Source organism: Mytilus californianus, unplaced genomic scaffold (assembly GCF_021869535.1).
Source record: "Mytilus californianus isolate M0D057914Y unplaced genomic scaffold, xbMytCali1.0.p SCAF_4, whole genome shotgun sequence".
Taxonomy (NCBI): Eukaryota; Metazoa; Mollusca; class Bivalvia; order Mytilida; family Mytilidae; genus Mytilus; species Mytilus californianus.
The window spans coordinates 77631471-77647661 of record NW_026262690.1 but is presented as its reverse complement, the minus strand read 5'-3'; the positions used below and the strand labels follow the sequence as shown (position 1 = coordinate 77647661).

The 16191-nt window shown below is 34.0% G+C and overlaps 2 protein-coding genes across 5 annotated transcripts in view; one reads left to right on the top strand and one right to left on the bottom strand.

Annotated features, from left to right (window-relative positions):
* The window catches only part of LOC127698737 (spermatogenesis-defective protein 39 homolog), a 34776-nt gene extending 24781 nt beyond the window's left edge, over positions 1-9995 (bottom strand). For all 3 annotated transcript variants that reach the window (XM_052202381.1, XM_052202382.1, XM_052202383.1), the window contains exon 1: positions 9925-9995. In XM_052202381.1, the coding sequence (XP_052058341.1) occupies positions 9925-9942 (18 nt within the window). In that variant the 5' untranslated portion in view covers positions 9943-9995. The remainder of the gene's footprint in view (positions 1-9924) is intronic.
* Positions 9996-10721: 726 nt separating this feature from the next.
* On the top strand, positions 10722-12966 carry LOC127698756 (uncharacterized). Of its 2 annotated transcripts, none has more exons than XM_052202423.1 (4): positions 10722-10911; positions 10943-10972; positions 11035-11280; positions 12412-12966. In XM_052202423.1, the coding sequence occupies exons 1-4, from the start codon at positions 10733-10735 to the stop codon at positions 12869-12871; spliced, it is 915 nt and encodes a 304-aa protein (XP_052058383.1). In that variant the 5' UTR covers positions 10722-10732; the 3' UTR covers positions 12872-12966. The 2 variants fall into 2 exon arrangements, with proteins under 2 accessions (XP_052058383.1, XP_052058382.1); XM_052202422.1 differs by having other exon boundaries at positions 10943-11003.
* Positions 12967-16191: the final 3225 nt, after the last annotated feature.

Genomic DNA, 16191 nt, shown 5'->3' with positions numbered 1-16191 from the left:
AATAAACTAAGTCTTGTATGCATGTTTTTTTTCATATTTATTAGGAATCTATAACGTATTATCGACAAATAATATTTCATTCAGTGATTGTTGATGACAGCTAATTTTAGATTAGAATCTGTCAACACTGCAAAATATCTTGGTATCACCTTATCTAACAACATGTCATGGGATACCCTTATTCTTTAACAACATCACTGCTTTAATCTTCATATTATCAAAATCTGCATATATGTACTGCTATTGAATTATTGTCTTCCTGTACACTAATTCACCAATATTTTCCCATATGCAGTCCCCTAACATTTTAACTATACACGGGGCAAGTGCAAGGGGAAAACCAAGATAAAAGAATGTATACAAACATGCACTGGAACGTAAAATGTTATAACTGGTTCTTAAAGAACAAATTTGACACAAAAAATAATTTAAGTGCTGTTAATGAAAAGTTTAATTAACAAATGGGAATGCATGGAAAATATAAAAAAATACGTTTTGGCTCTAATAATTCACTTATTTGTCATTTGCTCTGTGTTGATTGTTTGTCAATGTCACAATCCGGTAAACTTCAATAACAAACTAGAAAGTTAAAAAGCATGTTTTTGATGTTACTGTTGCAGGGAGGTCATTAACGAAAATAAGGAAAAGTTAGTGGACCAAAGACTGAGCCTTGCTGCACCCCACTGACCACAGGCATTTGACTAGATACCTCCCCATCAAGGACAACCTGTTGTGTTCTACTATTAAGGAAGGCTGATACCCAATTCCAGGTATTTCCCCTTATGCCATAATTATCCATCTTTCTTAATAATTTTTTGTGAGGTACCTTGTCAAATGCCTTTGTTTTAGAACATTCATCAAAAGACTAACACTCTCTTGCAGTGAGTCTTGGACAAAACAGTTTTAGTTATACGATGCAGTCCTGTAAATCCGCCCACCTAAGGCTTTGATCGTTTATATCTGATATATTTCTTCTTTATTATATATATATATAAAAATTGCATCAAATTTGATTTGAATTTATTTACTGAAAACTCAATTTTACAAATATTATCTTATTTCCTCAAAAATATCTGAAATGATTAAGAAAATCAATCAGACAAATGGGTCACCTGTGTTTTTAACGGAAGTGCGGTTGTCAGGTAAGTCTGCCCATCATGCCCATGCGTATTAAATATGTATGGATGCATGGCCGGACTAGAAAGTAAGATAATGATGTTTTATTACTGGACCACTAAGAAAGGAATTCCAGATGAACGAAATAAAATTAATTCAAGTCAATATGATAATGAAATTGATGAAATAGAAAATAAACCAAAAATGTAAAAAATTGTTTTATTATTTATTAAGAACAAAAAAATAGAGGCTCTAAAGAGTCTGTGTCGCTCACCTTGGTCTATATGCATATTCAACAAAGGACACTCTCCAACATTGTAGACGAGAATAGAATTAATGACAATATTGGGCAATAAGTCTAATAAGGAGTCAACTGAACATTTCAACCATGAACTTATTTGTAGAACTTGTCCTTCTGATCATTTTTACAATTTAAAGTTTCTCTCAGTCTATTATAGTTTTAAAGATAATAGGCAAAAATGAAAAAAAGTGGTAAAATTTGTCATTTAAGGGCAATAACTCCTACAGGAAATCGTCTGACAGTTTTGGCGTATATGGACAATTGAAAGAGCTCAACATTCTGAACAATTTTACCCTTTTCAGATTTCCTCTATTTATAACAATTTATCAAAATAATGACAAAACTTACATTTTACCCCTATGTTCTATTTTTAGCCACTCCAGCCATCTCTGTTGGCAGACAGGGTCATCAGACACATTTCTTAAACTAAATACCCTAATGATGATTGTGGCCAGGATTGATTCTATTTGGCACAGAAGTTTCAGGAGTAGATTTTTGTAAAAGATAACAAAAATTTACGAAAAATTGTTAAAAATTGACTTTAAACGGCAATAACTCCTTAAGGGGTCAATTGAAAATTTTGGTCATGTTAACTTATTTGTAGATCTTACTTTACTGAACATTATTGCTGTTTTCAGTTTATCTCTATCTATAATAATATTCAAGATAATAACCAATAAAATTCGTAAGGGTTCCGCGGAACCCAGTGTCTCGCCTACTTTTTGCTGTTAATCACAGGCTCAGCAAAAATGAGGAAAAAAATTAATAAAAATATTCCTCTCTATACTATCTTTTGATTGTAAGTAGCTTCTGTCCAAGTTTGGTAAAAATCCAGGATAGTTTATGAATCTAATAAATGTTTTAAAAACTTAAACTGCAGACTGTATGTAATGTTAACTGGAAGAAAAACTAAGTCCATTTATAAGTAAAATACGGAAAAAATGGAACAAAATTTCCTTCTAGATACTAGCTTTTAATCATAAACAAGCTTCTGTCTAAGTTTGGTACAAATCCAGGATAGTTTAAGAAAGTTGTTAAAATTTTAAAAACTTTAACCACAGAGTGAATGTAATGTTAACTGGCAGAAAAACTAAGTCCATTTATAAGTAAAATACGGAAAAAATGGAATTTTTTTTTTACAAAATTTACTTCTGGATACTATCTTATGATCATAAACAAGCTTCTTTCTAAGTTTGGTAGAAATCCAGGATAGTTTAAGAAAGTTATTAAAATTTCAAAAACTTTAACCACAGAGTGAATGTAATGTTTCCTGGCAGAAAAACTAAGTCCATTTATAAGTAAAATACGGAAAAAATGGAATTTTTTTTTTACAAAATTTACTTTTGAATATTATCTTATGATCATAAACAAGCTTCTGTCCAAGTTTGGTAGAAATCCAGGATAGTTTAAGAAAGTTATTAAAATTTCAAAAACTTTAACCACAGAGTGAATATTTGTGGACGCCGCCGACGACGGAATGTAGGATCGCTATGTCTCGCTTTTTCGACAAAAGTCGAAGGCTCGACAAAAATGATCCGCTGGGCGCAGTTTGATACGACCGCAGAGGTCGAACCCTGAACAGTTGGGGCAAGTATGGACACAACATTTAAGCTTGATACAGCTCTGAATTTGGATTGTGATTAAATATTTGACACAGCATAGGTTTCTGACACAGAATGAATGTGGTCTAAGAACTTAAAATTTTTTAATTTACCTATTATGGTCCAATATCCAAAATCTAAATACATGGTTAGATTCAGCATATCAAAGAATCCAAAGAATTCAATCTATGATGAAATCAAACAAAGTTTAATTTTGAACCCTTTTGACCTCAATGTGGACCAATTTGATAGCGGGGCCCAAAAATCAAAATACATGGTTAGAATCAGCATATCAAAGAACCCCATATATTCAATTTTTGTTGAAATCAAACAAAGTTTAATTTTGGACCCCAACTTGGACCAACTTGAAAACTGGGCCCGAAATCAAAAATCTAAATACATGTTTAGATTCAGCATATCAAAGAACCCCATATATTCAATTTTTGTTAAAATCAAACTAAGTTTAATTTTGGACCCTTTTTACCTTAATGTAGATCAATTTGAAAACTGGACCCAAAATTAAAAATCTAAATACACGGTTAGATTTGGCATAACAAATAAATAAATGTGGTCAAAGATTTTACAAATCTAATGTGCCATACTGTGCAATTAAAGATTACATCTTGAAATTTGAAAAAAAAATAATATTTGAAGAATAATTCTTTTTAATTCCTGAAATCTGAAATGAGAAAAAATTGACCCCCCCCCCACAATTTCTTTTTACCTCCCCCCCCCCCCCCCCTTTTCCCCAAAAAAATTCTTTCCTTCAAGATATGGTCATAATCTCAATTCAAATTTCCAATGGAATTTGCAACCATAATTACCCATTTAAATTTACCATAGTGCTAACTTAATCTATTTTATAATAGAATTTAAAATATGGTGTCAAATCTTTCATATGGATTTTTTTGTAAAAAAAAAAAGATGCAACATTTGCAATTACTGGTCTTCCTTTATAAATATGCATTTCTTTAAACATAATTTAAAAGCAGTGTAAGGGAAGTAGTCAAAACGTTGTATGTGGATTACCTCCCTTACACTGTTTTAAATTGTCTTAATTGTTCATTAACCATTACTTTATACAAAATTTAAAAGCAGTGTAAGGGAGGTAATTCAAATGATGTATTTGATTTATCTCCCTTACACTGCTTTAAATTATGTTTTGTACTAAAGTATTTGTCCATATAAAAATGCTTGTTTTTTGCCCCTTTTTTGGCCCCTAATTCATAAAATTTGGAGGCAATTACCCCCAAAATCAATCCCAGCATTCCCTTTGTGATATGGAACCTTGTGGTACAATGTCAGAGAGATCCATACACTAACACACAAGTTATGTCTGGAAGTTACAAAAATGCTTATTTTTGGCCCCTTTTTCCTTAACTGTTGGTACCATAACCCCCAAAATCAATCCCAACCTTCCTTTTGTGGTATTGAACCTTATGGTAAAATTTCATAGAGATCCATTCACTTTAACTAAAGTTAGAGTGCGAAAACCAATGTGTCTTCGGACGACGACAATGAAAACGACGAAGCCAACGTCATACCAATATACGATCGCAAAATTTTTTTGCAGTCGTATAAAAACTACAAAATTTCCTTAAAATTACCAATTCAGGGGCAGCAACCGAACAACATGTTGTCTTCTTCGTCTGAAAATTTGAGGCAGATAGATCTTAACCTGATGAACATTTTAATCCATTGTCAGATTTGCTCTAAATGCTTTAGTTACAGAGATATAAGCCAAAAACTTCATTTTACCCCTATGTTCTATTTTTAGCCATTTCGGCCACGTTGGTTGGCAGGTGGGATCATCAGACACATTTTTTAAACAAGATATCCCTATGATGAATGTGGCCAAGTTTGGTTGAATTTGTCTATGTAGTTTCAGCAGAAGATTTTTGTAAAGGATTACAAAAATTTATGAAAAATTGTTAAACATTGATTATAAAGGGCAATAACTCCTTAAGGGGTCAATTGACAATTTTGGTCATGTTGACTTATTTGTAGATCTTACTTTGCTGTACATTATTGCTGTTACAGTTTATCTCTATCTATAATTATATAGATAATAACCAAAAGCTGCAATATTTCCTTAAAATTACCAATTCAGGGGCAGCAACCCAACAACAGGTTGTCTGTTTCGTCAGAAAATTTGAGGCAAATAGATCTTAACCTGATGAACATATTAACCCATTGTCAGATTTACTCTAAATGCTTTAGTTTCAGAGATATAAGTCAAAAACTGCATTTGACCTCTATATTCTATTTTTAGCCATGGCGGCATGTTGGTTGGTAGGCGAGGTCGTCGAACACACTTTTTAAACTAGATACCCCAATAATGATTGTGGCCAAGTTTGGTTAAATTTGGCCCAATAGTTTCAGAGGAAAAGATTTTTGTAATAGTTAAGGACAATGACAGACGACGGACGCCAAGCGATGAGAAAAGCTCACTTGGCCCTTTGGGCCAGATGAGCTAAAAAAGAGAAAAGTAAAAAATATGATTATAGAAATAGATAAGAATGTCAATAGCATGGTTAATAGTCTTGTCATTAAAAATTGCCATAATTCAGTCTTCTGGAATGCAGTTAGGACACACCATCATCCTTGCCAATAGGGTTAAAGTCTGTGCAGTATATAGTGGTTTTAATATAACCCACAATTTTATTTCAGAGTCAATATATTTTATTTTTTCTTTTATATAAAAAAATACACCAAGATACTGAAAGCTAGTGTCAAGCTTTTCCATACATCTATACTACTAAAGGAAAAGACCGATTTCATTGAGCCACAACACCTCTGAAACCAAACAAAGTTGGAAATATTTGTGATATGACGTATAAATGTAGAGTTTTGTACTTCCTAAATTTGTCTTTGAAACAATCTTTTTTCCACAGAAAATGCCAATTTTTGAGAAAATATCCAAATTGGTAGACTGTTATTGATCCGTGTCTTATACGCTTTCGTGCATGCTCATTCGACATACTGCCCGAAAAATCTAAGTCAAAGTAAGAAGAAAGGATAGAAAATAGGACAGTTAGGCCTATAAGGATCCTGTATTGTATTGTAAGCGCATCATTTTGCTAAATTAAATGACATCCACTCTTTTTACTCAGGTGCAGAACTGTTCAAAAATGAAATGGGCGTTGAACATGTCGAGGTGATCCTTCCCCCTTTTTATGTGTAAACACAGGCATCCGTCGTCTAGACCCCTCCCCTTTTTAAGTGTAAACACATGCACTAAACTCCAGACCCCTCCCCCTTTTTATGTGTAAACCCCCCTACCCAATGTTTTGTTTCAACACTTGCCCAATTGTACCGCCATTACGCGGGCATTTTCTAGTATTTATTACAGATACAGGAACTATAAGGAAAAAAAAATTTATTTCTTGATATTTTGGCTTTCCTAAGTTTTTAAAATTGCATTGTCTCCCTTGATTAAGACGTAAGCAAATGGTTTTCTTCAAAATTAAAATAATACTAGAAAAAACCCGCGCAAGCGCGGGTTGAAATTTATTTGAAGTGTTTATGGTGATAACACAGCTTGGGTTCATGTTTCTCAAACTGTTTTTATGCACTGATGCATTATGTTGATAGCTTTGATTAGTTTGTAAGTTCTTCTTCCATAGCAGTTTGAATGTCCAATTAGTAGCTTCTGTCTCGGTGTTACACAGGTGCTCCTAGAACGGAGGAAATAACTCAGAGAAGAAGAAGACAACCTAGAACACTGATGATTTTAAAACATTTCTCAGTGGTGCTAGTTTGTAGTATTTCTTTTTTTTTCGAAAGGTGCGAGTCAAATTCTGTCTCTGTGTGATACGGGTGCTCCAAGAACGGAGGAAATAACGAATAGAAGAAAATTTAGAACTCTCTGATGATTTAAAACATTTCTTCAGTGGTGCGAGTTTGTAGTAATTTTTTTTTTCGAGTGGTGCGAGTTCTGTCTCTGTGTGACACGGGTGCTCTGAGAAAGGAGGAATTTACTAGGAGAAGAAGAAAACAATCTAATGATTAAACACATTTCTTCGAGTTTGTTATATTTCTTTTATTTTTTGAGTGGTGCGAGTTTGATAAAGTGATGCAAGTTGTAATAATTAGTGAGAGTGTTTGAGTAAGGCGAGTTAGCGGTGGTCCGAGATCCGTGACCTTCCACTGTTGCAATCAGACTTTCATTTTGGTTACTAGCTACGCCCAACGGACCTTCAATTTGAAAGAAAATCAAAATTAACTTTGCAGACCTTTTTAACCATCAGTATCGTCATTTCAAAGCCATATTATTATTGAAATTGAGATAATAAAATTATTCATCCCTGACCTTGCCGACGAGTGATAAAAGTTATTTTTAACCTTGTATTTCTTGGAAACACTAGGTTATAAATAGGTGCGATAAGTCACGTGACAAATCATTGACATTTTCGAACAAATTGAGTCTGTTTCGCTTTGGTGTCACATCTTCCAAGAGAAAGCCTGAAGATGACAAACGGTCTTCAGCGTCTTCCTCGGAACTAAACCAAAGAAATCAAACGAATCTCACTAGAGACCAAAAATACGATCGTGAAAAATGGGAACGGAAATTTAAACCTCACTGGAAAATCGATAGATCGTGGCTATATTTTGATGAATCAACTAGTCTAATGTCGTATACATGCCAGAAGTTCCCCACACATTCAGAAAAAAATAGTGCACTTGTAAGGGGAACACAAAATCTTAAAATAGACCAATAAAAATATACGAAGTGACACCCAAGAATTTATCTTGTTTAAAGTAGTGGATCCATGAAAGTGACCCAAATTTTAAGTCTAAAGATTTATTGTCAAGACACTAATCTTGGACAATGTATTCTCAAGCAGCAATGTAAGCATGATCAGTTAAATAGATATAAGGTTCTCTTCAACACTGCATACAGTGTTGCAAAAAAAAATGAAAACATAAATGAGCAGGGAGTCAAACAAGGTGGAATCCTTTCTGCCAATTTTTACAAGGCTTATAAATTAAAATATCCTTGATACTCTTGAATCCACAAACATTGGTTTTAAAATTGGAACCAATTACGTGGGCTGTCCAATGTCCACAGATGACATAATGCTATGTGCTGGTTCAGAACATGATGCCTCAATCCAACTCCGCATCATTGAAAACTGTACCAAATATCACCGGATAAAGATAAACAGCAAAAAAACAGAAATACTGCTGATTAACATGAAGAATAAAGAAATAAATCTTCAACTTTTTAATGAAAAAATCAACGTAAAGCAGAACATTAAACATCTAGGTATTGAAAGACAAGAGAAAAACAATCCAAACATAGAGAAAAGAATCTCTGCTGCAAGAGCTACAATGTATTCACAGAAAAAGACATTTAAACAACTTCTGTCTTTACCACAAAGAACTGTTGATGCTGCTATCTATATCCTGCCCGGAGCAGAAACTATCCAACAACTCATACATAAAGCTGTCATTTCCCTATTTCTCAGAATATCAAAAGATCCAAACTCAATTGAATGTAAAATTGGAATTAAGACAGCTAGCAACAAAAGATGATAAATCAAATAGTTGGTACATTGGATATTTTAACGTGGACAAAATACTTGAGCTCAAATCCTATGATCTTCCATCCGCACATGAGATTATACTTAATCCAGAGAAAAATTGGAAACGATTGACTCATGATGCAATAGAAACAGCCTGGAAAAATAGATGGACCGAAATTGCTGGAAGCAAAACAACACTCAAATACATGGAAGTTAACAACTGGAATTTTAAAAAACCATGTACATTTTTTGTACTAGTCTATATCCCGCAATGGTGGTAAGTCGTGCACTTAAGGCCATTTTTTATTTTATTTTTCTGATTACTTAGTTTTGTTTTTTTATTACTGTGTATTGTCAAGCTTGGTTACTCATAATTGTTTCTCAGTCACTGAATGTACGATGTTGTTCCATACGGGAGCAGCTGACCCGGTTTGTTTACATTCAAATTCTAATGGCTTCAAAACCACGTGACACATTGAATCGTTATATCCAATCAAATTGCTCTACTGTCAATTAGGTGATTTTTTAGTACAAGGCAATTATATTATTTGTTTGTATGATATTGCTTTGAAAAAGTTTGCAATAAATTGGGGGATTATTCAATAGGAAAACTCATTACTAGCCATGAAATTTGACATCAATGGAATTTTATATGAATATTTACTTATGGTCAGAATATCGATCTCTTTATATTAAACCAAATTTTTTTTTTATGAAAAATATATGTATATTGTTTTTTCTTAACGTACTCTATATTCCTGAACAAAAACATGGCATGATTATCGTTTGTTTCCCAAAGTTTTTCTTTCAATTTGGACGGTTTTTTTCGCGTGAAAATCGCGGAAGACGTAAGGTGCTTGCCATTTTGAAATTCTTAAAAATACGATTTGCTTGGCCTGTTTGGTCTGCCATTAAGATTGATGACGCTCAATGGAATGTAAACAAAGCAATGGAGGCCGGAAGAGGGGTTTTCTTAAGTTCTGAAATGCTTTTAGGCATTCGGAAGTCAGGTTTGAAATGGCCATTAGAAAATCTGCATTTTTGTACAATACTTAAGAATAATAATGAAAACATATCTTTAGAAATATCATTTTATTTAGAAGTGTAGAAAAAATGTATTCTGCACTAATTTTATACGCTGGTATTAGCGTAGTGACGTCAATGCGGAGTTTTCCCGTATGATAAGTACAATAACAAAATCCGAACGAACCAACGTTATGACCGATTATAAACTACGGTAGGATAGTTCCACTCACAGTGACTGAGTGAGTGTAAAGTGCACCACGCATGGGCCTATATCATTTTATCAGATAAAGCTGGAAGAGAAATGTTTCAAAAATTGCAAAAATTATAGTTAACAACGTAATAAAACATTAACCTTCCTTAAAGACGACATAGTACGAGTTGTATCTTCTGATTTTACTGGATTTTGTTTACATCAGTAATGGAAGAGCGAGTAGAGGAAATGAGAAACCAGTCTATAATATTCTAAATTCCAGTCCTCTCTCGAAACACAAGTGATTTTTCTTCGGACATGTTACGTTATTTATTCAGGAACACAATATATGTATACGGTCGGTTATTACCTGGGACCTGGGAACAGTATATATATGTTCCTGCCTGGGACTAATACATTGATTTTTATCTATTAGTCCCAGCATATACTGATACTGGCCTCTATTCAACATTTTCAATCCAGTACATTACACAACATACAGTGATTTTTATAGATATGGCACAAAATGTGCACCTGAATATAGGTATCTTGTTTTGTTACCCCCATTGAAGCAATGGTTACATTGGTTACATTGGTTACACACATGGACCTTTACTGAATGATATGCAATACCGGCTTTATAATTGACCATTTCTGCTGCAAACTGAATAGGTAGGGGTAGAGCTATTACAATGATTACATACACATTGAAGTTAGGTTACAATGGTTACATGCATGTGGAAGTCAGGTTACAATGATAAAATACATATGGTTTGGGGATAACAATGGTTACATAAATGGGAAATGATGGTAACTATGGTTACATGCATGGGGAAGTCGGGTTACAATGGTTACATGCATGGGAAATCAGGTTACAATGGTTACATGCATGGGGAAGTCGGGTTACAATGGTTACATGCATGGAGAATGAGGGTTACAATGGTTACATGCGTGGGGAAGTCGGGTTACAATGGTTACATGCATGGAGATTGAGGGTTACAATGGTTACATGCATGGGGAAGTCAGGTTACAATGGTTACATGCATGGGAAAGTCAGGTTACAATGGTTACATACATGGAGAATGAGGGTTACAATGGTTACATACATGGGGATTGCTGGTTACAATGGTTACATGCATGGGAAATCAGGTTACAATGGTTACATACATAAGGAAGGCAGGTTACAATGGTTACATGCATGGGAAATCAGGTTACAATGGTTACATGCATGGGGAAGTCAGGTTACAATGGTTACATACATGGAGAATGAAGGTTACAATGGTTACATACATGGGGATTGCTGGTTACAATGGTTACATGCATGGGAAATCAGGTTACAATGGTTACATACATGGGGAAGTCAGGTTACAATGGTTACATACATGGGGAAGTCAGGTTACAATGGTTACATGCATGGGAAATCAGGTTACAATGGTTACATGCATGGGGAAGTCAGGTTACAATGGTTACATGCATGGGGAAGTCTAGTTACAATGGTTACATGCATGGGAAAGTCAGGTTACAATGGTAACATACATAGGGAAGTCAGGATACAATGGTTACATACATGGAGATTGAGCCTTATGAGGGTTACAATGGTTACATGCATTGGAAATCAGGTTACAATGGTTACATGCATGGGGAAGTCAGGTTACAATCGTTACATACATGGGGAAGTCAGGTTACAATGGTTACATACATGGGGGTTGCTGGTTACAATGGTTACATGCATGGGAAAGTCAGGTTACAATGGTTAGATACATGGAGAATGAGGGTTACAATGGTTACATGCATGGGAAATAAGGTTACAATGGTTACATGCATGAGGAAGTTGGGTTACAATGGTTACATGCATGGGAAATCAGGTTACAATGGTTACATGCATTGAGAAATCAGGTTACAATGGTTACATACATGGAGAATGAGGGTTATAATGGTTACATGCATGGAGAAATCAGGTTACAATGGTTACATGCATGGAGAAATCAGGTTACAATGGTTACATACATGGAGAAATCAGGTTACAATGATTACATACATGGAGAAAGAGGTTTACAATGGTTACATGCATGGGGAAGTCAGGTTACAATAGTAACATACATGGAGAAATGAAGTTACAATAGTTACATACATGGAGAATAAGATTTACAATGGTTACATGCATGGGGATTGCTGGTTACAATGGTTACATACATGGGGAAGTCAGGTTACAATGGTTACATACATGGGGAAGTCAGGTTACAATGGTTACATACATGGGGAAGTCAGGTTACAATGGTTACATACATGGGGAAGTCAGGTTACAATGGTTACATACATGGGGAAGTCAGGTTACAATGGTTACATGCATGGGGATTGCTGGTTACAATGGTTACATGCATGGGGAAGTCAGGTTACAATGGTTACATGCATGGGAAATCAGGTTACAATGGTTACATGCATGGGAAATCAGGTTACAATGGTTACATGCATGGGGAAGTCGGGTTACAATGGTTACATGGATGGGAAAGTCAGGTTACAATGGTTACATACATGGGGAAGTCGGGTTACAATGGTTACATACATGGGGAAGTCAGGTTACATACTAAGTTACAATGGTTACATGCATGGAAAATCAGGTTACAATGGTTACATGCATGGGGAAGTCAGGTTACAATGGTTACATACATGGAGAATGAGGGTTACAATGGTTACATACATGGAGAATGAGGGTTACAATGGTTACATACATGGGGATTGCTTGTTACAATGGTTACATGCATTGGAAATCAGGTTACAATGGTTACATGCATGGGAAATCAGGTTACAATGGTTACATGCATGGGGAAGTCAGGTTACAATGGTTACATACATGGGGATTGCTGGTTACAATGGTTACATGCATGGGAAAGTCAGGTTACAATGGTTACATACATGGAGAATGAGGGTTACAATGGTTACATACATGGGGAATGAGGGTTACAATGGTTACATGCATGGGAAATCAGGTTACAATGGTTACATACATGGGGAAGGATGGTTACAATGGTTACATGCATGGGAAAGGAGGGTTACAATGGTTACATGCATGGGGAATGAGGGTTACAATGGTAAAATACATGGAGAATGAGGGTTACAATGGTTACATACATGGGAAATCAGGTTACAATGGTTACATACATGGTGAAGGAGGGTTGCAATGGTTACATGTATGGGGAAGTCAGGTTACAATGGTTACATGCATGGGGATTGCTGGTTACAATGGTTACATGCATGGGGAAGTCAGGTTACAATGGTTACATACACGGAGAATGAGGGTTACAATGGTTACATACATGGGGAATGAGGGTTACAATGGTTACATGCATGGGAAAGACAGGTAACAATGGTTACATACATGGAGAATGAGGGTTACAGTGGTTACATACATGGGGATTGTGGGTAACAATGGTTACATGCGTGGGAAATCAGGTTACAATGGTTACATACATGGGGAAGGAGGGTTACAAAATATTTGAAATAACATGATCATTTTTATCATATATGTAATTAACCTCAATATTAGATAGGGTAACAAATTTTGTCAACATATATAGTTATTGAGTAGAAAATAAAAGAATGCATTATCGAAGCTGAAATTTGGTATAAATAATCTTACATGTATGTACTAGACAAAAAGTATTTAATACAGGATGTAAAAAAAACATTCTTTTTCTCTAAAGTTAGTATACAAGGATGTGGTATTTCTAAGTTTGTATTTATTTTTAATTGTATTTTCATCAAAATAGTACGGCAATAAAGGCATGGACTTACAAAAAAAGGCAGGGCGTCTTAAAAAGGGCACAGGGCGTCAGAAAAAGGGCACAGGGCGGCACTCGGGGAAGGGCGGGCGGACTGCCCTGTGAAAACGACCTAGCTGGAACACTGTTTTAATTGAATAAACATTCCAAGATTTATACAAAATTGTGTTGAAGTTTTTTTTAAACATTTTAACAGATGGTTGTCAAACGATAAAAGAACAAAAAAGTTACAGGACAAAAATTCACAGGACAGAAAGTAACAAATAATTTGTTGACAATTGTTTGAATACACAGAATAAGAATAAGAATAAGAATATTTATTGAATCTAATTAAACATGTTAAAGGGCCCGTTTCCGAGCATATACATATATATATATATACAAAAGAAAGATCTTTGAATATTTTCTTTTTGTCGAGCCTGCGACTGCAAGACATAGCTATCCTACATTCTGTTGTTGGCGGCGGCGGCGTTGTCCACAAATATTCTCTCTGTGGTTAAACTTTAATAACTTTCTTAAACTATACTGGATTTCTACCAAACTTGGACAGAAGCTTGTTTATGATCAAAAGATATTATCCAGAAGTAAATTTTGTAAAAAAAAGTCCTGTTTTTCCGTAGTTTACTCATAAATGGACTTAGTTTTTCTTCCAGTTAACATTACATTTACTCTGTGGTTAAAGTTTTAAAAATTTTGATAACTTTCTTAAACTATCCTGGATTTGTAACAAACTTGGACAGAAGCTTGTTTATGATCAAAAGCTAGTATCTAGAAGAAAAAGTTGTAAAAATTTATTTCCTGTTTTTCCGTATATTACTTATAAATGGACTTAGTTTTTCTTCCAGTTAACATTACATACAGTGTGCAGTTAAAGTTTTTAAAACATTTATTAGATTCATAAATCATCATGGACGTTTACCAAACTTGGACAGAAGCTTCTTATAATCAAAAGATAGTATCTAGATGAAAATTTCTAATAATTGTTTCCCCATTTTTGTTGAACCTGCGACTAACAGCTAAAGTAAGCGAGACACTGGGTTCCGTGGAACCCTTACGAATTTTTATTACATTAGATTAGATTAGATTCTTTATTAAGATAACTAAAAGTACATTAGTGTTCTCCATTAAAAATCATATGATAATATACAAAACAACATTTCAAAGTTTCACATGTAGATCATGTACTATATATATATACATGTAATACAATTGTACACATAATTTTAAGAATTGTTTCTTATTTCTAATGCATCTCTAATAAATTTGTATAAATAATTACATTCAGTAATATTTTGTGAATTTAAAAGTTTAAAAACTGAAAAATAATTATGTGAATCTTTCAAATCTAAGATCTAAGATTGGAAAAAAGTTTGCCTTATTACTTTATATTAATCACAAGATATCAAAAAATGTTCTTTTGTCTTAACTTCAGTGCAAAATTTGCAAAAACGTTGTTCTCTTGGAATTTTGGGTTTATTATATCTACCCTTTTCTATATTTAAACAATGAGCACTGATACATAGTTGTGTAATTTTACTTTTTATACGGTCATATATTGGTATGACGTTGGCGTCGTCGTCGTCGATGTCCGGCGTCATCGTCCGAAGACACATTGGTTTTTCGCACTCTAACTTTAGTTTAAGTGAATGGATCTCTTTGAAATTTTACCATAAGGTTAAATACCACAAAAGGAAGGTTGGGATATAGTACCAACAGTTAAGGAATTAGAGGCCAAAAATAAGCATTTTCTAGTTTCCAGACAATAACTGTGGAGCGGTGTATGGATCTCTCTGAAATTATACTACAAGTTTCCATACCAAAAAGGGATGGTTAGGATTTGCTTTGGGGGGTTATTGCTCAAACCGTTTAGGAATTAGGGGCAAAAAATGGGGAAAAACAAGGTTGTCCTGGTTAATGAACAAATACTTTAGTACAAAACATAATTTAAAGCAGTGTAAGGGAGATAAATCAAATACATCATTGAAATTACCTCCCTTACACTGCTTTTAAATTATGTATAAGTAATGGTTGATGAACAATTAAGATAATTTAAAACAGTGTAAGGGAGGTAATCCAAATACAATGTTTTGGTTACTTCCCTTACATCTATTAAATTATGTTTAAAGAAACACATATTTATAAAGGAAGACCAGTAAAAATATCTGTAAATGTTTCATCTTTTTTTTTTAGAAAAAAATCCATATGAAAGATTTGACACTATATTTTAAATTCTATTATAAAATAGGTTAAGTTAGCACTATGGTAAATTTAAATGGGTATTTATGGTTGCAAACTCCATTGGAAATTTGAATTGAGATTATGACCATATCTTGAGGGAAAGAATTTTTTTTGGGGAAAAAAAGAAGGGTGGAGGTAAAAAGAAACTGTAGGGGGTCAATTTTCTCTCATTTCAGATTTCAGAAATTAAAAAGAATTATTCTTCAAATGTTATTTTTTTTTCAAATTTCAAATATTGAAAAATTTCAAGAAGTAATCTTTAATTGCACAGTATGGTGCATTAGATTTGTAAAATTTTTGACCACATTTATTTATTTGTTATGCCCAATCTAACTGTGAATTTAGATTTTTAATTTTGGGTCCAGTTTTCAAATTGGTCTACATTAAGGTCCAAAGGGTCCAAAATTAAACT

Bases quoted from the DNA above. Each gene is read 5' to 3' on its own strand.
- LOC127698756 (XM_052202423.1), top strand. From the start codon at position 10,733: ATGGTTACATGCATGGAGATTGAGGGTTACAATGGTTACATGCATGGG. The intron at 10,973-11,034 runs GTTACAATGGTT...TGGAGAATGAAG, and splicing joins TTACATGCATGGGAAATCAG to GTTACAATGGTTACATACAT. The intron at 11,281-12,411 runs GTTACAATGGTA...TGGGGAAGTCAG, and splicing joins TACATGCATGGGAAAGTCAG to GTTACAATGGTTACATACAT.